This window comes from Leptidea sinapis, chromosome 2 (genome assembly GCF_905404315.1).
Source record: "Leptidea sinapis chromosome 2, ilLepSina1.1, whole genome shotgun sequence".
In the NCBI taxonomy this organism is placed as follows: Eukaryota; Metazoa; Arthropoda; class Insecta; order Lepidoptera; family Pieridae; genus Leptidea; species Leptidea sinapis.
Window position 1 is genome coordinate 26,602,554 of NC_066266.1, and position 25,264 is coordinate 26,627,817.

General features: G+C 34.4%; 1 protein-coding gene across 1 annotated transcript; it reads right to left on the minus strand.

Moving 5' to 3' along the window:
* Positions 1-1,404: 1,404 nt before the first annotated feature.
* On the minus strand, positions 1,405-8,649 carry LOC126978073 (zinc finger protein 883-like). Its single transcript, XM_050826783.1, has one exon. The coding sequence runs from the start codon at positions 8,255-8,257 to the stop codon at positions 6,221-6,223; it is 2,037 nt and encodes a 678-aa protein (XP_050682740.1). The 5' UTR covers positions 8,258-8,649; the 3' UTR covers positions 1,405-6,220.
* Between the last annotated feature and the right edge of the window lie 16,615 nt (positions 8,650-25,264).

Sequence of the window (25,264 nt, forward strand, 5' to 3'; positions counted from 1 at the left end):
TTTTCTCCCTTAAATAATTATATATCCACATATACTTTTTTATTATTGTTTTTACACATTTTCACAACGCACGACGGCATTTTTAAAATATTTTATTGCGACGCAAACTGTCACAGACAATGGCAAATCTCATAATGGCGGCCGATCGGCTTGTATTAGTGTATGTGTGGGGCTATGTATTTACAAGTTTACCGGTTTGTTTTGGTGCCTCACTGTTATGTAAGGTGACACGGAGTCTTTATTTTTTTACTCGTCCGTGATTTAATAATATTATTTATTTATAGATTACTTACAACAACCAATAATCATAGAAGAACAGATAATACTGCAAGAAAATGTAGTGCTACTACCTATGACAGCTGGAACTTCCCAGAAACCAAGACCAGCAGTTATTTTTTTTGAACTTAAACCCAAGACTCCTGTTGATGCTAATACTTGTAATTACTTTGTTTGTGGGTAATATTTAAAATCTGTGGTACATGCACATACCTTGTATAAATAAGGGGTTACAGAGTAAATGTAAGATTAAGATTGTTTTTGTATGTGGCCATTTGACATGTTACATCATGATACACCAACGACTACTACTTGCCGTATGCTTCTAGCATTGTGTAAGAAACTAAGAATGGAGATGTTTTTAAATTTCTGAAAGTGAGATGGTAATTGGCCACCAGCACCACGTCATCATTACAAAAAGATGGAATTTATGCCATAAAATATGAAACAGTACCATCACTAAATGATTTCATACATAATATGGCAACAATAAAAGAAAAGTCGATGTATTTGACAGATCAATATAAAATTACTAGCCTATTAATGAGGAACCAATATTAACACCAAATAAAATAAGGTGTTCCACAGTTCCTTCATTTGAATTGCAATGTGGCTGTGGCCGAATTTTGTTCTCAACAATCAGAAACGGATTACCAAAGAGAATTTAAACATTACGTTTGTTTAAATTCTCTTTACGTTCACGGATTACGGAATGTCAGATTGTGATTGATACATCAAACTAGGGTTGCCAACTCTGTCGGCCAAAAATAGTAGTTCACTTCAAATACTATTTTTAAAATTGTTCGGTTGTAAAGTTAAAAGTAATTGTAAAGATGATTATAGAAAATTATTTAAAACTTTACCAGTGTGAGGCAAAGGCACAAGATGCCGGCTAGATTATGGGTACCACAACGGCGCCTATTTCTGCCGTGAAGTAGTAATGTGTGCATTAATGTATTTCGATCCGAAGGCCGCCGTTGCTAGTGAAATTACTAGAAAATTGAGACATAAGGGGATCATATACGTCTAGATACAGTTCGAATATGGTGGAGAAACCTTATGGAATTGCACAAACTACCACCTCAACAAAAGAGATGACTGACCAGGACTGAAGAGAATAAATCATACTTATATAATAATAAAAGCCTTTATTTACAATCCTTAATTATGTACAAAGATTACTTACGTAACTAATTTAATCTTACCTATATTTAAATTCTATTTATTTTTCATTTTCATTTGTAGGTAATTACTATTTACACCGGTATAATAATAATATATTTATTTGCAAATATTTAACTATAATGAATATCAGAATTTCATTTCCATAAATTCCTTAACACTATAAAAATTATAAGCATTTAGCCAACTATATAGCTTATTGTTAAATAATCTACAAATTAAATTTTTAGTGCTACTTGATAACTTATTATAAACACGAACACAATTACATACACAACTTTTAGTATATTTAGTAATTTTTGGAACATCATGTAGGACGAGTCTTTGTGGATCACGTTCCGCGGATTTAGATCATTAGCTGATTTAAACAATTCTTTATTTTTTTTACAAACATACATATCTTGAAGATATAAAGAGACGGCAAAGGTAACAATCCTAGTTTTTTTAAATATGTGTTGACACGATTGCTCAGGACGCATCCCGTACATTGCCCTAATACACTTTTTTTGGGCAATAAATGCTCTGTTTATATCTGTGCTGTATCCCCATAATATAAGCCCGTAGCACAGTAGCGATTCTACATGTGCGTGATAAGACACCTATAGCAGTTTTAAGCTTGTTACGTTTTTGACTTGCTTAAGCGCATATACAAACTTATTTATTCTCTTGGATATATTATCTACTTGCTCTTTCCAATTGAAATTTTCATCTATTATTATTCCTAGAAACTTTTTATGTGCTACTTCTTTAATTGTTGTTATTTTTAGTTGTATATTGTATTTAGGATTATAACATTTATTGAAATTGATATATACGGATTTATTAAGATTAATTTTTAAATTATTTATGTCAAGCCATTGTATTAATTTATTTATAGTGTTATTAATTTCAATTTCATAATTATTGATACAATTATTATTTTTTCAGGCGCTACAACGATAGTGATATCATCAGCAAATAACACACATTGATGTTTGGTTATCCTATATATGGTTAGGGCCCAGCACACTTCCTTGTGGAACGCCACATTTACTGTGCTTGTATTCGGACAAGAAAGGGACCATATCTCAATTGTCATCTATTTTATCAATAACAGCACATTTTTGCCTGTTGCTAAGATATGATGCTATCCACTGAAGTGTAGGACCCCTGATACCAACTGGTTCGCAGAAAGCGGAAATGGATCTGAAGGTAATTGTAAATTAAATAATATAAATAATGTCACAAAATTGAATAAGTTTCTAATTTTGTGACGGTGTATTGCAATTTAAAGTCTGATTTGTACACTTATAACCCTAATTATTTATTTTATTTCGGTATCAATTTTATATATCAGTGTTTGGATAGTTAAATGATCCGTGAGTTCAATAATTAGTGCAAATTAAATGTTAAGTCTAAGACGCATACATTTACTGTTTACTGCTTTAACACTTTCACTTTATTGTTTGATTGCTATACGAAAATTTCTCGAAACTTTACTTTGCGGAAATCCATAATTATACAAATGATTTAAGTTTTCTTTAGTGTTAATTCACGAGACTGAGTCTGACTCAGTCTCGTGCCAGATTTTGACGAGACAACACGTCCTGAGGATGCCTCGTGTAGAGGCGAAACACGTGTCGAATTGTTAAAAAACAAATATTGGCGGAATTAACACTAAAGAAAACTTAAATCATTTGTTTGATTGCTATACGCCCGTAGTACTTTTTCCACACTTTCTAGATTATTTTTAAAATCACTAATATGCACATTCCAAACCTTTACACAATTTAAAGGAGCTAAAGTTAATTCAATATTTCGAAGCACTTGTCAGTCGCTTAGCCTTTTCTAGATCTTAACAACTTTTTAAATTGCAATCACTCACGTTTAACTTAGAAAATAGTATATTATGAGTCACACACACTTCGTACAACTTATAAAACTAGTTAATTTATCTGAACCTACTTTAATACAATTTTAAAACGTTTTTAATTGCGGAGCCGACGTGAACCGTGGCACAACCGTGACGTCTTATTATTGGATGTCTAGCCTGACGGCATTGGCCTCCCCCAAACTTGTCGCTTTTCTCGACCAGATTCAACCTGCTACTTTTTTTATTCATCTTCCCAACCAAGATATTGTAGTCTGCCTTTTTTCCTCTTATGTTGTCTAGGATATCATTCTGTAATGTTTTTTTGACCATTTGTCTTTTTGTTCCTGAACCTGTGGCCTATACTTCTCCAATTGCGGTTTTTAATATAATAATTCACATCAGTTATTTTTGTTTGCTCTAGTATGGATATAATTCGTATTCTGTCCTGTATTTTTATATAAAGCATACTTCTCTCCATGCTATGCTGACAAGTTTCTAATGCTTTAATGTTTTTTTTTTGGTTAGGCTCCATGTCTGACAGCCGTAGGCCAAACTGGGTAAAATGCATGCATTAAAAACTTTTCTTTTTGCTTTAATTGGTATTCGCGGTCTCTCTAATCCTTCATAATTTCTTTTAAGTTCCAGTATTTCTTCCATGCTATGTTCCAACTAATATTGTGTAGCGATTGTTCAAGTTCTATCAAAGATTCTTGAGAACTTAATGTTCTAGTATTGAGCATTGCTATATACAGCATCATTGATTTGTTTTTGGTGTTATTTAAGTTTTTATTAATAATGTTTGGGGATATTGGTCATCAACCCCGCGGTGATCAGCCGGATTGGGGTATGTTATGTTTGCTTTTATTTCTGGTTGTTGTTACAGCAAATCGTTAGATACTCCTAACTGTGTATTTCGCTACTGTAAACGTTCCAACCGAAGCTTCAAGGGCAAAGAGAAGAAGGATCCTCTAAGTCACCTTCCGCTGCATTGGTACCGACCCGATGTCGTCCTGTACGTCTACATTACTGCCTTATAATCACGTAAACACAAGTGATTTTAATATTCCTCTGCATCGCTATCCCCCCCTCCTCTCCATCAGTCACTCAACCGCGGCTGAATCACGCTCTGCAGTCTATAGTATTTTTAACTCACTCAGCTGATGGCGTCAGTTGTATTATCAGATTACGTAACAAGCAAGATAAGCGGCTCTTATGCCTCATCCCCTATTGTTGCGTTTAGAATAGGCAATTTAAGTTCGTCTTTGATGGTATTCGCTTTAGTACATGTTTGGTCTGGCGGCGTATGTCAACCGCACTTCACAACAACCTCGCTTAACTTGCTGATTCACACCGTACATTCTCCGCACTGGCACTCAACGCGCACCTAATTATTTTTATCAACTCGTCGCCACTATAATATCCAGGGTTAGGAGTAATGATTCAAACCACCAGTTATTTTTCCAACCTATGACGTTCTGCCATATACACAATTCACGTCATACCAGAGACAATATTTATGTCTATCTAAACTACACATATAATGAAATATCTCACAATATTAAAGTATAAACAATGACTTGTCTGTGACAATAGATAGTAAAAAAATTATATAATTTAATATGTGTCATTAATCCCAGAAGTGAGGGTTAAATCAAATCAAAATGAGTTTATTCAAGTAGGTCACGAATATTACACCTACGAATGTCAAAAAAAAAAAACATTTTTCTTATTGAATCTACCGCTACTTCGTAAAGGGTTGAGCTAATGAGAAGAAGTAGCAAGAAACTCATTGCCACTCTTTTATATCAAGATTTACAGATCATTTCAATTACAATATAATTTGTAAAATGTAAAATGATGGAACAAACACACTCAAACGTCAAATAGTCAATGTCTTACACGAGTAAGTCAAAAAAAATAAATGTAAATTAATACAAAAGTTATTGAGTACAGTAGCTGCATCATCCACATACACCATAAATCAATAAAGGTATTCTGTGAGCATTTTATAAGCGATTATAAATAAATAAACATGTATATATCCATACATATATATGTATACACAATAACTTTAAAGAATCTGAAACCGAGTCCCCGGCAATAGGATCACCCCGCCACCACAAGCAGCGCCCGTTCACGAGCATGACGCATGAGCCAGCCATCGCCTCCCTCAACCATATTTTAGGGAAGGGCGTCCCCTTCCCTAAAATATCCCCGTCCCATGCGCCGCCACAAGCAGTGACATTTAAGCGAGCATGATGAAATCTGTTACGAGAACTTAGCAAACAACAATAAAATAATCCTAATACATCCATATGATCCTACATATCATGCAATACTCACCAAATACCTCTACTTACAATTTGATAATTCTGCTTAAACTTGTAATTAATATTATATTTTTACTAACAGTAATCAAAAGCTCAATCCTTTAGGGTAATCTAATCAAAATCACCTTATTCAGGCAGGTCAAGGAAATGACTTTTCTTTTTATATCCACCTCCTTTGAGGGTTGAGCTCTAATAAGAAGTGGCAAGAAACTCTTTGTGGCAATCACTCACAAATCATTTCAGTTACAATATATGTAAAGTGATGCAGCAATAATACTCAAACTACAAATACTCAAAAAAAAATGTAAATTAATACGTAAAAAACAAGAGCTATTGAGTACATTCACGGCCGACTACTACTGTATCAACAATAATACCAGGCCATGGTACAGTAGATGCATCAATTCACACACACCGTAAATAAATAAATAAAGGTATTTAGCGACCATTTTATTAGCAATTATAAAAATATAAAAATTTTAATTTTAAAACCATGATACCATGTTAAGATGATTACCATGTTATTACATTGTTTTTGTAAATGTTTAACAAGAGCTTGTTTTTTAATAAATTTAAGCGATCAAATGTTTGATTTATATAGATCATCAGTATGTTGTCTTTTATGCTTCTTCAAATAATCAGATCTAGCGAAACTCTTAGCACATATATTACACGAGTAAGGTTTATCACCGGAATGTATTCTGTTATGTCTCCGCAAACCACTTGATTGATTGTAACTCTTACCACAAACTTTACATGAGAAAGGTTTTCCACCAGTATGTAGTCTTTCATGACCCCTCAAGGAACCACTTTGTCTGAAACTTTTACCACAAACGTTGCATGAATAAGGTTTCTCACCAGTATGTACTCTTTCATGACTCCTCAAGGAACCAATATGACTGAAACTCTTACCACAAACGTTGCATGAGTAAGGTTTCTCACCAGTATGTAGTTTTTTATGAGTTCTCAAGGCACTAGAATCACTGTAACTCTTACCACAAACATCACACTCGTAACATTTATGACCAGTATGTCTTCTCTTATGTTTCTGCAAACCACTAGATACTCTGAAACTCTTACCACAAATATCACATGAGTATGGTTTATCACAGGTATGTATTCTTTCGTGTGTCTTCAAATTATCAGATCTAGCGAAACTCTTACCACAATCATTACATGAGTAAGGTTTATCACCGGTATGTATTATATTATGTTTTTGCAAAGCACCAGATTCACTGAAGCTCTTACCACAAACATTACACGAGTAAGATTTATCACCAGTATGTATTGTGTTATGTTTCTGCAAACCACTAGATTGAATGAAACTCTTGCCACAAATATTACATGAATAAGGTTTATGACCGGTATGTATTATATTATGTTTTTGCAAAGCACCAGATTCACTGAAGCTCTTACCACAAACATTACACGAGTAAGGTTTATCACCAGTATGTATTCTCTGATGTTTCTGCAAACCATAAGATTCAATGAAACTCTTACCACAAACATTACATGAGTAAGATTTATCACCAGTATGTATTCTCTGATGTTTCTGCAAACCACAAGATACTCTGAAACTCTTACCACAAACATTACATAAGTATGGTTTATCACAGGTATGTATTCTTCTATGTGTCATCAAATTATCAGATCTAGCGAAACTCTTAGCACAAATATTACACGAGTAAGGTTTATCACCAGTATGTATTCTGCTATGTTTCTGCAAACCACTAGGTGCACTGAAAGTCTTACCACAAACATTACATAAGATTGGTCTATCACAGGTATGTATTATTTTATGTGTCTTCAAATTATCAGATCTAGCGAAACTCTTACCACAAACATTACACGAGTAAGGTTTATCACCAGTATGTATTCTGTAATGATTCTGCAAACCACCAGATACACTGAAACTCTTACCACAAACATTACATGAGTAAGGTTTAACACCGGTATGTATTCTGTTATGTTTTTGCAAAGCACCAGATTCACTGAAGCTCTTACCACAAACATTACACGAGTAAGGTTTATCACCGGTATGTATTCTGTTATGTTTTTGCAAAGAACCAGATTCACTGAAGCTCTTACCACATACATTACACGGGTAAGGTTTATCACCAGTATGTATTCTGTTATGTTTCCGCAAATTACTAGATACTCTGAAACTCTTACCACAAATATTACATGAGTACGGTTTATCATGAGTGTGTTCGTATTTAGGTAGTTTTAAATAACTCGATCTTGTTCCGCTATGATTACTGGAGTGTTCTTCCTTAGAACCACCAAACTGGGTACGCGCTATACCATTAATATTATAACAATCGTTCAAATCACTAAAAATAGTGGCGTTAGACTTTTCATTTGTATTTATTTTATTTTCTCTCTCCGAATCACTAGACAAAATATGCGGTCCATTTATATTACTTAGATGAGGCTTTTTATCTGCATCTGTTCCGTTATATCTGTTTAGGTCAGATTGATTAGACAAAGAATCTCTATTAGCTCCATTAACATTGTTTGAATGAGACATATTATTTGGAATTGTTTTATTTAAATCAACAGATTGATTGAACGTATTTACACTCTTATTGCATAGAAGGCTCATTTCTGCGTTCATTTTATCGTCCAGCTCATTACTAACTGCTAGTTGTTTAACTGTAAAGTACAAAATGAAAATTTAATAAAGAAAATGTTTGTTTCAGGACGAACCTGTCAGTTCCTTCGCCTGGGTCATATCAAAATCATCCAAGAAATAGGCATAAATTAATGTACGGTAAGAAGCAGGTCCCTATAGGGCAACGTGTACTTTAATAATGTAAGAAGCCGGCCATTATAGGATAACGTATGCTTCAATAATGTAAGAAGCAGGTCGCTATAGGGCAACGTGAGCTATCTATTACGTAAGAAACAGGTTGGTATAGGGCAACGTGTATTTTTTATAATGTAAGAATCAGGTCCCTATATTGCAACGTGTGCTTTAATAATGTAAAAAGCTGGTCAATATAGGGCAACGAGTGTATTTTATATACGGAGCAGGTCACTTTAGGGCAACGCGTGCTTTTTATAATGTGGGAAGCAGGTCGCTATAGGGCAACGTTTGCTTTTTATAATGTAAGAAGCAGGTCGCTATAGGGCAACGTTTGCTTTTTATAATGTAAGAAGCAGGTCCCTATAGGGAAACGTGTGCCTTATTTAATAAGGTATTTAGCAGGTCACTTTAAGTCAACGCGTGCAATAATAATGTAAGAAGCAGATCGCTATAGGGCAACGTGTGTTTTTTATAATGTAAGAAGCAGGTCACTTTAGGGCAACGTGTGTTTTTTATAATGTAAGAAGCAGATCGCTATAGACCTATGACCATAAAGTTAGCGAGATGTTTTTGTATTTTAATACCTACCTATTTCATTATCTTGTTTATTAAGTTTATATTGTTTTATATCTAAATATTTTAGAAAGACGTAATTAGTCTATGTAAAATAATTGTCTTTAAGTGATTATTTACAGTATCCATTGTATTAGATTTTAAGCTTATAGTAAATAAAGACCTTTATAAACTAAACTAATGCTCTCTAATATATCAAGATCTAGACAAGCCATTGGCGAGCGAGCAATCGGTATAACCATTCGCCTACTCCGAGTAGAAGAGGAATTGGTGACTTGAGGTCTTAATACCTCAACAAGAGTCAGTCAAACTTGGTAGTCTATAAAACTCTATACATAATATTAAAATATAAACTTACCATCACATTGATAATTAACATCCTTCAATCGCACCAGGCTCACTCTTAGTTCTTTACTACACAGCTGCTTGACTGATAATATATTGTTTGATTGTTTATGTACCGACATATCCATTTGCCAGTCTGTAGACCAACCTAAAATCATTTCATTAATATATTGTGTTATTTATATATTCAAATTCAATTATTTGTGTTCAACAGTCTCTAGATAATTGACTTATGTACCTATGTACATATTATATAACAATACCATGAATATAATGAGAGCTACAAAGTTTATTTCTTCTAGAATATATCTTCAGATTCCTTAGGAAGTGGTTATCATCTCCTACAGCTTAAAGATGTAATTGATATAGGCTGCCCAATAACAATATACCTATATACATATATATATGACATAATACTATGACAATAAATAAAGTAAATGAGTTGCACCATATCTATCTATGTCAGTTAATCGTCTAATCTTTTTACCCATGTATGCTGCATAACTAAGTCTATTAGCCAATCTTTTAATACAGGGTCCCATTCTCTTTGGAATCAATATTATTCCTCCTCCTCCACACTTCTCCATTTCACAAAACACTCGCATCCATTTTTGACATATAGTGCTGTAATATATCTATATTCAGTTTACTAGATATTTTACAATAGGTGATTGGCAACTAAAGTAGTTCATGATTTTAGATAGATCCTTGTTTACTTCGACATAAGTAACATGATTTCGATTCAGATTAAAGAATATTGTAATTGTGTTAAAGAATTATGTTGGTCTCAGTGTGTACCTGTACTAATACCGATTACTAGAATATAGTTGTCGAAACATCACTTTGTAGTGAGATATCTTCTAACACATTTACCATGGGAAGTGTTCCAGAGAGCTGTTTGACTAGATCCACCCCGGCAGATGATTCTTCAAAGTGGTTCTGTGAGGCGACAACAGCTATATAATATATTACAACATCATTACCTGGTAACTCATGCTCTTCCACATCTATCTCATCTTTACACTCCTGTTTAATGAACGGTTCATCTCGCATGTTGTCTTCGTTCAGATGTAACAACCCATGATGACACTCTGGCAGATTGGTGGATTCTAAAATTAATAAATCCATAAATAATTGTTACGAATTTCCAAAAATGACAATAATCGCAACTAGAATTAGATAAATTATTTATATTGTATAAAAATAGGCAATTATTTTTATACATTTTAGTGCATATTATATCTATTGTTTTGAAATGGCGGTTTTTTAGGTTTGATAAAAAAAAATTTTTGGCCAAAAGCCCAAATGAAAGCCGATTATGAAATGGGGATAAGTTTTGACGAGGCGACACTTTGTGAGTTAATATTTACAGCAGTTTTACTCCTGTCTTCTTTTTGAACCTAATAATAACTTAATAGAAACTGAAGCCGCACCATGTATTCGATTGGGAAATATGGACTAAAAACAATCCTTTTCCTGCAGGAGTAATTATTTAATACCCGCAAATAGTGTTGGGATATAAATGTTTTAGATGCTCAGTGCTTATCAATTGTACTGGATTTATCGTTTGTACTTGTGTCTAAGCGCCGTTTTAAAACCGCGGAAACAGGCATTTGCGGTATGCCTGGATTTATTTATTAATTTCTTATTAAAAAATTACATTTATACATACATAAACTCATTTGAGTTTTACCATGTACAATAAGGTGGTCGGAAGACATATAATATTATTTAAATTTAAAGTTTAATACTTAATTAACTACTTAAATTAAATTACTTATGTCTAAAGAAAAATGAAACAACTTAAATCTACATACAAATATTAATTATACAGAAAGAAAAACAAAACAATTTCATAAACATTTAGGTGCTAAGAAATTTTATGAACAACATTACAAACTAAATAACTTACAAATACCCTCAATATTAACACTAAAAGTATTGTTGCTTTATCTACAGAGTGATTATTTTATTTACAAACAATAGAACACGGATCAGGCATAGATATTAAAGACAATAAATAAACCAACACAAAAGTATAAGAGTAAACTTCTCTCTGATTATTGTAAATAACGTGTGCTAGAAAATGCTCTAATTATGTGTGAGACGATAGTGAACCTGTCGAAAATAAAGGTTCGTCCACATCACGTGCGGCAAACCATCGAACAAAGGCACGGGGTCCCCGTCTACATTGTGCGCTCGAACAGTCAGTTTTTGAGATCGTATCAAAGAAGCTTCTGTCGTTCGCGCGCGCGCAGTTGGGACGGTTGTAGTAAAAATGGACAATTGACAATGAAATTGACTGTTTTGATACTCGAAAAAGGTAACTGCATACTAGTATAGGAGACTCCAAGTGTCAGAAATGTTAAAGTTCTTGCTAAATTGATTTACAAAAATGAACTTGAACAAGGGATCGCGCGGCAGCCGCGCGTAAAAAGGCATTAAAGGCATTTATTTTCTCAAAATTGATTTCTTTAGAATTCTTTTTGATGTCATTTCTTATACTACTAGATACTACTACCGCTTCGGAAACAAATGGCGCTCTGAGAGAGAAGAAGCGGCGCAAGAAACTCTCCCAGCATTCTTTTTTTTTGCGCTCTTTTCAATAAAAATATACAATATTGTACAGTCATTTCTATCGCTATAAAATAATCGCAATCTAGTCCCAGGCTGTCCGATTATTTAGATATTCAGCAGTGGAGTAATAGGATTTACGACAGAGCCATTTTTTTTATAAAACATTTAAATTTATTTATAGATAATGCCTGAACAGTGGCTGGGACTTTATTGTAGAAGTGTATACATTTAATGGTGCCTATACGGGCTGGTTTGATATCTCCAAAGGTGCCAGACAGGGTTGTGTAGCGTCGCCTTGGTTGTTCAACCTATTCATGGATAGATGCATGAATGAAGTGAGAGAAATGCAATGTGGAATCAATATGGAAGGGTTGTGTGTTAAGTGCCTCTTGTACGCCGATGATCAAGTCATTTTGTCATCATCGGTAAATGAGTTGCAACAAATGATTGACTGTTTGAACGGGAGCTTTAAAGAGAGAGGTTTGAAAGTAAATGCAAGAAAGACGAAAGTGATGGTATTTGAGAAGGATGAAAGGTTGACTGAGTGTACTATCACGATTGAAGATGAAAGGGTAGAACAAGTTACGGAATTCGTATATTTGGGTAGCATGTTTACAAGAGACGGAAGATATGAAGGTGATATTGAAAGGAGAGTGACTGCGGGAAATTGTGTGAATGGAGCACTGCATGTCTTTATAAACGGTAAGACTGTGCCAATAGAAGCGCGAATGGCTGTACATAATGGAGTGCTTGTCGCCACGTTAATGTATGGAAGTGAGAGTTGGGTATGGCAGAAGAAGCATAAAAGCAGAATTAACGCAGTTGAGATGCGATCACTGCGTAGTATGTGTGGGGTGAGACTGACTGATAGAATTCCGAATGCAGTAATACGAGCGCGCTGTGGTTTGAAAGAGGATGTTGTGACAAGGACTGAAAAAGGAATGCTTAAATGGTTTGGACACGTGGAGCGAATGAGTGAAGAAAGAATGACGCATCAAATATATAAGGCAAGTGTGTGTGGGCAAGTCGGTCGCGGGAGACCTCGTAGAACATTCATCGATCAAATTGGGGACGTTTTGAGAAAAGGAGAGGTCCGAAGCACCCACAACCGGCGAGCATGTATGAAAATAGTAATGAATGTAGAGGAAGCGCGTGATGTTTGTAAGGATAGAAGCAAATGGCATCTGCCTACCCCGACGGGAACAAGGCGTGAGTATGTGTGTGTGTGTGTGTATACATTTACCCTTAAAGCTATTATGTATCTTATGAAGCCTACTAGAATTAGTTACAAGCAATCTCTTATTTCTAGTGTTATAATAATGATAATCACTATTAAGAGCAAAAAGGTGACGATTTTTGTAAACGTATATTAAATTTTCATAAATGTACTGACAATGAACAGTCATAATATTTATTTCTTTAAATTTTTACGTAATACGTAACGTAATTACGTAAATGATAACAATCGATTTACGGTCAATAACTTAACAAAATAAACATGAAATAATAAATTATCATTTGACAATTGATGACTCTAGCATTTTTACACCTTCAGGCACAGATAAATATTTTGTCCTATTTTGCTTATGGCAAGGCAAATACACTCTTCTAGAAAGAAAAAGGATATGTGAGAGTCGGACTCGCCTACCTAAATATTATACTTATAATAGGGAAAAGGTCTTTTTTTCATTCTTCGTTATAAATCGAAACTACATCATAACATTGGCCCTCATTTCTTGCTTAACTCAAACCTTGGTTCATGATTTAATTACTAATGTATAGTTCTCAGATATCATTCAATTAGATTGAGCAAAAGTACAATATTTAAATTGATTCAGTTTAAAACATTACATTACCAGCTAACTCATTACTATCTTCTGTCTCTTCGAACTCCCGCTTGACGATCACTTCATCCAGGAATTTGAAGTCGTCCTTGCTATCTGAAATTTAAATGTAATGTTAACTAAATAGTAAGGTCTTTTCATTTTTCAGGTTATGATATAGTAGATAATGTGGCTTTCTATTGGCAACAGAATTTTCATTGATAAATAAAAAGCTATTTAAGTTTAAGGACGCGTTTACGAATCCGACAAAAATAAGATAATTGTGATGAAATGAAACTAAATCTAACAAAACTAAAAATTGCCACAAATAGATTACTTCTTTATCTCCAGTTAGCGGGAAATTTTTGCTTTGAAATTTTAATATTTTATGTCTTAAAAACGATTATCCGTTACCTCTTCACACAAAATTGACGAAATGGGGCTTCATTCAGGATCAGTTTTCTGCTACTACTTACATACTTTTGTCTCTTAAAAATTACGTAAGGAATGCAGATATAATATTTTCAAAAACACGGGAAATAAATTAATTAATATGTTATAAATAATCTCAGAAAAAAATATAAATGAATCATCTAAAATTCATGTATTTTTCTGAAAAGCATGAGCTTTAAGGTGTGGTATTAAGGGTTATTTTATTTTGTCACTCCGTACGCATTGCACAGAAAGATCTATCGAAACAACGTCAGTCCGCGCTCGGCCGCCGTCGTGGGTAGACACTGTGTCAGTTGTAAGCAGCAGCTCGTACTCGAAAAGATCGCTGTACGAACATGAATATTTTGTATAAGCTCTACTAATACTGTCTTTGATACTTTACATATTTTGAAAGCAGTCAGATTTTCTAAAAATTATGTTTCTTATTTTTTTGAAGAATTAGTGATTTTTAAGTTCATCCCTAAATATAAGGTCTATATTAAATCGACATCGGGTTAAAATAGAAATCCAAGATGGCGCCTATGAAATTTACCAACTTGTCTTCATGGGTGTCATTTTCATGGTTTTCGGGGTCAACAATAACGAATATCGGGTAAAAATCGAAATCCAAGATGGCGCCTATGAAATTTACCAACTGCTCTTCATGGGTGTCATTTTCATGGTTTTCGGGGTCAAGAATAACGAATATCGGGTCAAAATCGAAATCCAAGATGGCGCTAATGAAATTTACCAACTTCTCTTCATGGGTGTCATTTTCATGGTTTTCAGGGTCAACAATAATGAATATCGGGTCAAAATCGAAATCCAAGACGGCGCCTATGAAATTTACCAACTTCTCTTAATGGGTGTCATTTTCATGGTTTTCGGGGTCAAGAATAACGAATATCGGGTCAAAATAGAAATCCAAGATGGCGCCTATGAAATTTCCTAACTTCTCTTCATGGGTGTCGTTCTCATGGTTTTCGGGGTCAACAGTAACGAATATCGGGTCATAATCCAAATCCATGATGGCGCCTATAAAATCAAAGGAAAAACAAATTTGTTGTTTTTATTTAATTTAGCAGCATTTACCTATTTATTCACCTTTTAAACCTTCTCTGGACTTCCACAAATAATTCAAGACCAAAATTAGCCAAATCGGTCCAGCCGTTCTCGAGTTTTAGCGAGACTAACGAACAGCAATTCAGTTTTATATATATATGTAGATAATATATAAAAGAAATACTGTATAGAATAGGATACTCAATAATTTGCGTAGGCATCATGCATAGTATGTAATATATATATATATATTACATACTATGCATATATATATATAAACAATATATATAATATTAAAAGAAGTGTTTTAGTTTTAAATCTTTAATACACTTAATTTTTTTATGTATACTCTTATCATATAATATATAAATTACCTGTTATATCCTGTTCTGTGTCCTCAATAAACTGTTCAATGTCCATATTTCTTTATTAAAATAATGAGTATAAGTTAATGGCTAAGTTTGATTCCCTTGAAGAAATTCAGATCAGTTTGTTCTGGAAAAATAGATGTTTGAAGATTCAAATTCAAATATTTTTATTCAAAATAGGATGTGAAATCACTTATTGAAAGTCAAAAAACTACCACCCATTCCATAATAAATGCCTCAGGCCTGAGAAGAATGGCCGCAACAAACTCAGCTGGCTTTTTTTTTCATCAAAAATATGTTTTACAATTATACTTTAATTGTAATTTTATTTTTACATTTATAAAGTAACATTGTACAATTAAACTTATTATTTAAATAGCCTGAGGGTGGTTGCTCCATTCCCAATCTGTGGTATCATTAAGAAAGTCATTTATATTATAGTAACCTTTACCACACAAACATTTTTTAACAATTCTTTTGAATAATATAATATAATAATAATACTTTTGTTTTGAACATTTTCTGGGATCTTGTTGTAAAAGCAGATACATCGCCCCACAAATGACTTACTAACTCGACTTAGCCGAGTAGTAGGCATCAGTTTATGTCTGTTCCTGGTGTTAAAAATATGGTTATGACAGTTTCTGGCAAATTCACTTATGTGCCTATGAACATACATTACATTATCAAGAATATATTGAGAAGCAACAGTCAAGATGTTAATTTCTTTGAACTTTCTCTGAATGATTCTCTAGGACCTAGGTTATAAATAGCATGAATAGCCCTCTCCTGCAGCACAAATATTGTATTAATATTGGCAGCGTTGCCCCATAGCAATATATCATAGGACATAATACTATGGAAATAACTGAAGTATACTAGTCGCGCCATTATATAACAACCTAGCTGTTTTGTGAAAATAGACACAGAGAAAGCAATTTAGATATTAAATACACTTCTTGTATGATGGAAGCTTCTCAATTAGTCAGCTGAGTACAAAATGGACATGATGTGTTAACTTACCAAGGAGTGACAAGACATATTTAAATGAAATAGGTGTTGAAACATTTGCACAGGTGTAACACAATTCTTAAGAAGGTGGGCCTCTTAACAACACCACATTGCATAAGATAACACCAAATAATTAAAACAGAGTTTGCTTCTATGTTTACTTCAAAGACAGTCAAATCAGGTGGTCTCTTGTCATTTAATGATTGGGCAACAGCTGGCATTCATAGGAGCAGACAAAGGCTATATGAACTATATAGTGAGAGATCATTATATAATCATGATGCATCTTTTCTCGAGTATGTTAAAAAATACTCTAAATTATTTAAAAGTGTTTGTTCTATTGCAAAGTCTATGCATATCAGACAGATAATTAAAAATGCACCAAATAAAATAAATATGACTTGGAAGGTGTTTAACTGGGAATCTGGGAGAGTGAAAGACCGCAACATTGAATATAATCTATCAATAATCAATACTACAATTCAATCTCAGCAGGAAGTTGCTTCTGCTTTTGAGATTTTTTTTTGTATGGGGGTGGTTTCAGGCTATTAATTAATAATAAGTTTAATTGTACAATATTACTTTGTAAACATATTTATTCAATGAAAAAAAAGCTCACTGAGTTTGTTGCGCCCATTCTTCTCAGGTCTGTCTAACAAATTCTGAGTAAGGCCTTGTTGATTTTGGGCAAAGTTTTGCTGCCTCCTCATAAGAAATATTTTCTTGGGACATAATAATTTTACTAGATTTTTGTCTGCCATGTTCACGACATGCCTTGGTAATTGCAAAATGTTGACCAGAACAATTTATACAACTTGCGTCTTTTTCACTACAATCACAAGAATCACCAGAATGGGATTCAGAGCAATTAAAGCATCTTGGCTTAGACCTACAAACTGTTTTAATATGTCCAAAGCGGCAGCAGTTCAAACATTGGATGGTCAGGAAAAGTTAAGTCTCTACAGGTAAGGAATTGTGGAACAGCAAAATGTTTTCAGGAAGTAATTGACCTTGGAAAGTTAATACAATTGTTTGGGTTGGAATTCAAGTCACTTTACCCTCTTCAACAACTTTTCTGTTGAGTCTGCGAGCCTTTAAGATCTTTCCACAACCAGTGGGAAGATCAAGAGACTCCACAAAGTCATTCATTGATAAGTCCACAGGAACCTGTCGGACTATATCCATTTTGGTGATGTTAAAGTTAGAAATAGTTGCCAAGTAATTATTGGATGCTAAAAGTGGGTTATCTAGAAATTTATTAGCATCTGTACCAGATTTGAATAAAATTGATATTTTGTTTCATCCTACTTTTTTAATTCCATCAGGGCAGATGTGCCTGTGGAATCTTGTGCCTGTGGAGTAACTGGCCGAATTTTTAATAGTCAAGCCAGAGGCTGGAACTAAAAATGGGCCTTTATTCAATGGTATATTGTTTAATACCTATTACTAAGGATGGGTCACAGTAAACGTTTTGGATAGAGGCAAGAAGCCATATCGGTGTTTGTTATTGTTTTTTTAGACGCTGCATTGTCTAATGTTGTTCCTTCAAGGAGCCGGTGAGTGGAGGAATATCTAATCTCCATAGCTAAAAAGTTAGTAGGACGTTAGTTGAATTAGCAAGAAAAGAACTTATATGTGTTAAATTGTTAAACCACTTACCAAAATAAAACACTCCACCACCAATAAAAGAAAGAAAACTGCTGTAATTAAATATACAGTAGACAAAGCCCTTAAAAAATAGTGAAATTGAAATATATCTCTCACCCACCCGAGTCTTTAGCACCAAAGAGAATTTAAACACTACCTTAGCACAGAACACTTTTACTCTAACTAGGTCCTTAGAAAATAGTAATGGAATCTTTTCGAATCGTTGGTATTTCTTCTTTCAGATTTAATCGAAGATTCAGCTGTCAATTACAAATTCTAATGTCAAATGTCCGTCAACTTTACTCGGCACCTGTGGGCCTAATCCTAAAATCGATATTCGATATGCTAGTATAAAATAAAAATAAAATGACGCCTTCTGAAAAAGTTTTGTTTCTGAAAAAACATAAGATTATAGAACTTATTATTTCGACATGTGCTACTAGTTAAGATTGTATAATGTTTGAATTCAACATTGGCTTTCAGCCCTTGCTATTCTTTCAATCATTAATGATACGTCATTAACGATTGAAAGAATCATAAATATTTGTATAACTTAGCATTTTTCGTCAAATATGACATCTACCTAAACCAAACAACCAGACCTACTCTTGCATCACATACTTTTCACGAAGGACAAAGGACCTCGCAATGGGTACGGCCGCCTCTGAAGTAATTTAGTAATAATTTATTAGCGTCTTGGGCGTTTTACCTCTTGGACGTCACGGGTTATCCTGCCTAAAATCGGCAGGCCGTATCAGTCGTCACGCCAGCATCCGCAGGCCATTTGCCGCTCTTAATATACCTGCTAGCTGTTTTAGAGCCGAATGGTATTACCCGCCGCGATGGCAAGCGTCCTGATGGAATGACGCTGGTGGTTTGAGCACGGGGAAGGGCGCTGGTGTGGGACGCGACTTGCGTCGACTCTCATGTTCAAGTTCGGTCAGTTGGTGCTGGGGCTGCTGCTTCGATTGCCGAAGACGGCAAGCGTCGCAAATATGTTGGTCTCAGTGAGTCATACATCTTTGTGCCGTTTGGTGTCGAGACACTTGGCCCGTGGGCCCCAGAGGCGCGGTTAATGTTCAAAATACTATATACGCGCCTGAATAAAGCTACTGGAAACCCAAGCGCACGCTGGCAGCTATCTCGGTCACCGGATCAGCCTAACTATCCAGCGCGGAAATGCTGCCAGTATTCTTGGTACGCTTCCACGTAATGATAGCTTTAATTTTATGTAGTCATAGTATTGTAAATCTATATAATAGATTATTTATTAGCACAATGTACTTTTACTATTACAAATTTTTATATTGCGAGAAAGGGGCACAGGTGTGACGACCCTTACAACAAAAATTTTAAAGCTTTAGCTTTGTATTTCTTTATTTGATTTAAATATCATTCCCAGAGAAGGTACTCTTATCTTACGATAAAACGTGTGTGTCAGCTCCGACGCACGATGTAGTTTACTCCTCAAGAACGATTGTCTTTGAACAGGTACTAAATAAAATCAAGTCCAATGGAGTCGCTTACAAACAGACATAGAGCAGAAGGTAATAAAAGCGTTTTAATTAAAAAAAAATATAGATATTATAAAATAAAATAACTTCATAGTTAAGCGTAATTTGAAAAATAGGTATTTGAAGAATCTATCGCTGTCGCGCTGCGCCCGAAACACAACTATCTCTGTGTGCGTGAATAGCCCGTGTTTTTTGTGAGTAATGCGTATGATGGGGAGCGCGCACGCCACAAATCCCGTTTCATTTAACAACTTACTCCGTAGTCGCTCATAACTAGTTTTTGACCCTGGCTATTGATACACGGATTTGAAACGTTGTTATTCTTTAACTCTGCTCGGACTCGCATTGTGAATCGAATTTTGAGTAATTATTGTCATTACCTACTGAAAAATGTATGTATCTATATATATTTTATATCTTAAATGGCAATGTTAATCTATATTAAATGCACAATGTAAGTATACTTAAGTTTATAAGGATTAATGCTGTATTGCTTAAATTCTTCGTAAATGAGCCTTTATTTCTCGTAAATAGTAAAGGGGTCGTTCATAAAATACGTTCGCATACAAGGGGGGGGGGGGGGGTGTATACGGCAACGTGACGTTCGCTGTTTATTATTTTTTGACATGACCGCAAGCTCTGTGGCGCGACTCTAGCGGCCGCGGCGTTGCGATCCGTCACAACTGGTTTCTTTGTTTTTCCAATACTTGAGAGAGTGACGTTTCCACGTACCCTGCGCTCTCGATTCAGTTACAAATGAAAATACTGTTTCTCATGTATTTATTATTGTTTTATTCCTTCATTCGCCATTTAGCAGTGAACTAGTACAGACGCTTTTTTCATCTTCTCTATTTAATATTCTTCAGTTAATTACTTTATACTCTTTATTGCCGAAATATTTTTATATTTCAGAATTTGTGTACTATCATTGAGAATTTATCATACTCAGCAGGGGGGGGGGGAGGGGCTAATAGTTTTTGTGCGAAATATTTGGGGGGGGATCACAGAAAGTGTGACACAGCGTGACAATAGGGGGGGAGGGGGTCAAAAAAAGCTGATTTTAGTGTGACGTATTTTATGAACGGCCCCAAAGGATAAAAATAGTTATTGTGGGTTATCCGTAAGAGATTCACATCTACCTACCATCGCGCACTTTTTCGTCGAACAACAATGTTGTACAATACTCAAGCACATTTTGATCTATCTCGTACGGTTAAGCCAGCAGCATTCATTTACGACATGACATTATAAAATTCTAAAATGATCAGTGTTACTATGGTCATCATCATTATCATTCAGCCGGAAGACGTCCACTACTGGATAAATTACTTCACCGAAAGGTTGCCATGACGATCGGTCCTGCGCTGCCCTCATCCAACCTGCTCCAGACCATCTTACTAACTTCTACAACATAGCATAACATCTTACTGACTTCTATTAAAAAACGATATACAATTTTAAAGATCTATAATATTCTTAGATGCATACATAGGGACAGACAGCGGGAAGCGACTTTGTCGGGATGATGATACATTTTAAATTCAATCACGAATGTAAAATATATATAAAGATTGAAATCTATACTAATATTATAAAGCTGCAGTGTTTGTTTGTTTGTTTGTTTGAACGCGCTAATCTCTGGTACTACTGGTCCGATTAAAATGATTCTTTCAGTGTTGGGTAGTCCATTTATCGAGGAAGGCTATAGGCTGTGTTTTTTTTTCAAAATTAGGGATCCGTAATAAAATTGCTATTTTGTAACACAAGGTGCAAAATCGAAAACCTATTTTTGCGTGCGCTGCAAAAACTATTGACAATAGAACAAAATGATGTACAGGCTATAATATAGGCAATATTTTATTACTTATAAAACTATCGCGTGAATTATACTTTATATGGCAAAACAACGTTTGCCGGGTCAGCTAGTAGTCTATAATGAATGAAATGAGTTTGTGGGAGGCATCTGGGGTAGGTTTCTGTTCAGGAAATGGATATGCACAGCTGTTAAATGAAATTTGTAGTACGCTAAATATGCCCAACATACAATCAAAGAAGTGCAACTATCTAACTTCTTTGATAGCAGAAGGTGTAGAAGAAAAAAGGCTTGCCATTTTAAACAGAGAAGTGGATAAAGATTGCTGTCCTATGATGGCGGTAATTGCAGATGGTTCTTGGGAAAAACGTTCATACAAAAGTTTATGTAGCTCAGCGCCCGGTGCTGCATTGTTGGACTGCAAAGTAAAAAGTTACTGATACTGGTGATGATAATAATGTAAGTAGGCCGGCTAGAATAAGAGCCTGATAAGTGATATATCTCCTCTGTATAAGTTAAATTTGTAGATAAAAAGCTGAAGAGCTTCAACACACTACAATTGATCAGAGTGATGATGAATTGTATTCTTTAGAGAGGCGCAAGTGTATTACTGCATAAAATTTTGGCAGTCTGTAAGCTTCGAAGAAACCCTCAATTATTGCGGAATTATTAAAATCATTGCTATACTCCCAAATATATACTACTGTACTATGTACGGTACTGAATGTTCGTAGTACACTGGACTGGACAATGTCAAAAGCGGTATAAACCGCTTTTGACATCAACCGAGGACCATGATTTTTTTTTCGATATTACTCCTGATTGCCTAATAAATGATGATTTCTTTGTGGAAGTAAAATGCAATATAAAATTGAGAAAATTAATACGAAATATGGAATAGAAAATGAAATTACTGATATTTGTACACTACACAAAAACATGTTGAAATTGAAAAGAAATCACAATTATTTTTTATCATGTTTCATCATCATCATCAGATGTCCACTGCTGGACAAAGGTCTAATGTTTTATCATTTCATTTATAATATTTACATAGTCAAAATTCTATTATATTATTTTATGGAGCCCCAAGGAAATAATTTTATGTAACAATTGAAAAAGATGGCGGATATGCGAAACGTGGAAGCAAAACTAGAAAAAATTTCTACGAATTGATTGACGGTCGTATTCCAAGAAATTTTCCTGTACGGGGAAGAGTAGAAATAACGATTTAATAAACACACACACACACACACATACTCACGCCTTGTTCCCGTCGGGGTAGGCAGAGACAATAGAATGCCATTTGCTTCTATCCTTACAAACCTCACGCGCTTACTCTACATTCATTACTCTTTTCATACATGGTTGCGGGTGCTTCGGACCTCTCCTTTTCTCAAAACGTCCCCAATTTGATCGACGAATTTAATAAATTACTTAATTATTTGAAAAATAACTATATTATGTTTTGTGTGTAATAATAAGCGCCCCCTTTTACATATGAATATTATTTTAGTATGTTTACAGTACCTATATACCAAAATAAAAATATACATTATCGGTTCATAAGTTGAACAATCACAGTCTAGCTACTCAAAATCACTACTCCATGTCGCTGATGGAAGCAGCTGTGATCAATTCAAGTTCAGTTTCGCCCAGCTCCGGGTCAATGGAAACGCGCCCTTATACTTGTCGTTGCGTGTATAATAATTTATACTTACATGCTTGTCTATCTGTAGGTAACTTATAGTGATTTATTCTGTATAAATTCATATAATCATCAGTCATACACTACATCTCACATTCACGAAAATTATCCATAAATAAATTCTACTAAATCGATAAGCAAACCCATAGTGTCTAGGCGGTGCACTATATATTATGTGCATAACTCATAAGTAATACTCCGGACTCGCCAACCAACGACCCTCACCTCCAGCCTTACACCGAAGAGTGCGATAGGGACAAATGCAGCTCAGACCGATTTTACCTACAAAATTTTGACCAAATAGAGGTTTCGTATTACCCTGTTTTCCCCTAGAATATTGAACCAACCAAACAAAATTTTTTAATACAATATTTTCAGGAAGAACGAGTCTGTGTCGGTACGGTTTTTACAAACCTTTTAAAATTGTTACGTATTCGTCTGAACAGGGCGGTATTAAAATGGCATTTTCTACGTTGTTTGTAGAGTCATATTTTCTTATGTCGTTAGTTGATTGCAAAAACAAAAGGTAAAATCTCTTCTCTAGAAGCATTAGCCAGGGAGAAAAAATAAGTTTGCATGGAATATCGCTGCCAGCGTCCCCTCTTAAAGAGTAAACTCCAATAAAAAATGGGTCAAAACATCATAGGTATTCCTGCTTTTAAGCTTCTAGATAGTATTTTTCAGCTTTACTTTGAAAATTTTCTTTTGTTAATATATCTATAAGATCATCAGGTAATGTATTTAATATCCTTGGTAATACATAGTTACAGGTTCTTTTACCATATACATTGTTATATTTAAAGAGAGCTAGTTTCCTCATATTGTGTTGGTTATGACCGTCACAGCGGTCAAATGGCCTAGACAAATGTACCAGGAGAACATGAATCCATAGGAGATACATTGTACTTAGTAGTATCAAGGCGACAATGTTGCAGCGACACACACGGTCACAACTATCGTAGTAAGTAGTAGTAAAGAATGACGTCACTACTTACAAGTCGCACACCTACATTCTTATTGAGTAAACGTATTTGATTACGCCTATCAATGTTTTATATAAGATACATAATAGCTTTAAATCTTTTACATTTAGTATACACTTTTATAATAAAGTCCGAGCCACTGTTCAGGCATTATCTATAAATAAATTTAAAGGTTTTATAAAAAATGGCTCTGTCGTAAATCCTTTTACTCCACAGCTGAATATCTAAATGTTCGGACAGCCTGGGACTAGATTATGATTATTTTATAGCGATAGAAATGACTGTACAATATAAAAAAATTTTATTGAAAAGAGCGCAAAAAAAGAATGCCGGGAGAGTTTCTTGCGCCACTTCTTCTATCTCAGAGTGTCATTTGTTTCCGAAGCGGTAGTAGTAGCATATTAGAAATGACATCAAAAATATTTCTAAACGAATCAATTTTGAGAAAATAAATGCCTTTTATGCCTTTTATATTTTTTATTTTACACACAAAAATAGTATTTTACAATTTACTTAAATTTAAGTACAAATATAAACCCATTCGTATTTTACCGTGTACTACACTCGACGCATGTTATAAATAACTAAGAGAAAACTAAGAATATGCTATATGACATAATATCAGTACTTCAAACTAATTACAATATGACTTCAAAGATTATAAGGGGTTATATATGTCGTTTTAGTAAGACAGCTGTAATTTGTATATGTAATAATTACAAAAAATATTGTACTTAATTTACAAATTTTTAGAAATTAGTTTATGTGATGAAGCAGTTAGTGGGAACATCTCGAGGTTATTTCTGGAGCACACCAAAGCCCAATGGACTGCAGAACCATGATATTAACATAAAATATCCCTTATTTTTACCCCATGTTATTAATTTTACAAAAGAGTCGCTTGCCGGTTTCTAAACTTTACTCCCATTCTATTATTCTAACCAGAAAGTTAATAATAA

What these genes read in the sequence shown, in the direction of transcription:
- LOC126978073 (XM_050826783.1), bottom strand. Translation starts at nt 8,257, where the DNA reads ATGAACGCAGAAATGAGCCTTCTATGCAATAAGAGTGTAAATACGTTC.